Source organism: Cystoisospora suis (assembly GCF_002600585.1).
Source record: "Cystoisospora suis strain Wien I chromosome Unknown contig_19, whole genome shotgun sequence".
In the NCBI taxonomy this organism is placed as follows: domain Eukaryota; phylum Apicomplexa; class Conoidasida; order Eucoccidiorida; family Sarcocystidae; genus Cystoisospora; species Cystoisospora suis.
This window is the reverse complement of record NW_027152821.1, coordinates 31,387-31,677: the sequence shown is the minus strand read 5'-3', so window position 1 is coordinate 31,677 and position 291 is coordinate 31,387. Positions and strand designations below refer to the sequence as shown.

General features: G+C 48.5%; 1 protein-coding gene across 1 annotated transcript in view; it reads right to left on the bottom strand.

Annotated features, from left to right (window-relative positions):
- Positions 1-25: 25 nt before the first annotated feature.
- Positions 26-291, bottom strand: part of CSUI_000038 (dynein heavy chain axonemal protein) — a gene marked incomplete at both ends in the record, with an annotated part of 22,382 nt that continues 22,116 nt past the window's right edge. The window contains one exon of the mRNA XM_068060273.1: positions 26-265. Within this exon, the coding sequence (XP_067927753.1) occupies positions 26-265 (240 nt within the window). The remainder of the gene's footprint in view (positions 266-291) is intronic.

Sequence of the window (291 nt, the reverse complement as noted above, 5' to 3'; positions counted from 1 at the left end):
CGGTAAGAAATTTAGGGACATTTACATCGCGTAGAGCACGGAGAAGAAGTTGCTGTTCGTCCATATCCGCATGGAGACGTCGAAGCATTCCAGCGGCGTTGATAACGGAGCGCACAGCCCTCATGCCGTAGTCATAGTGGTCTTGCGCTGAGAGTTGCTCTGACGAAAGCTTAAAGGTCACGACCATCTTGCGTGAAAGTTCTCGGGCTTTCTCAAATCCGAAGCTATACAACATAATCTCTCCTATCATGCCGTAGTCAGGCACCTGTACAAGAAAGAAAGAAGGAAAGA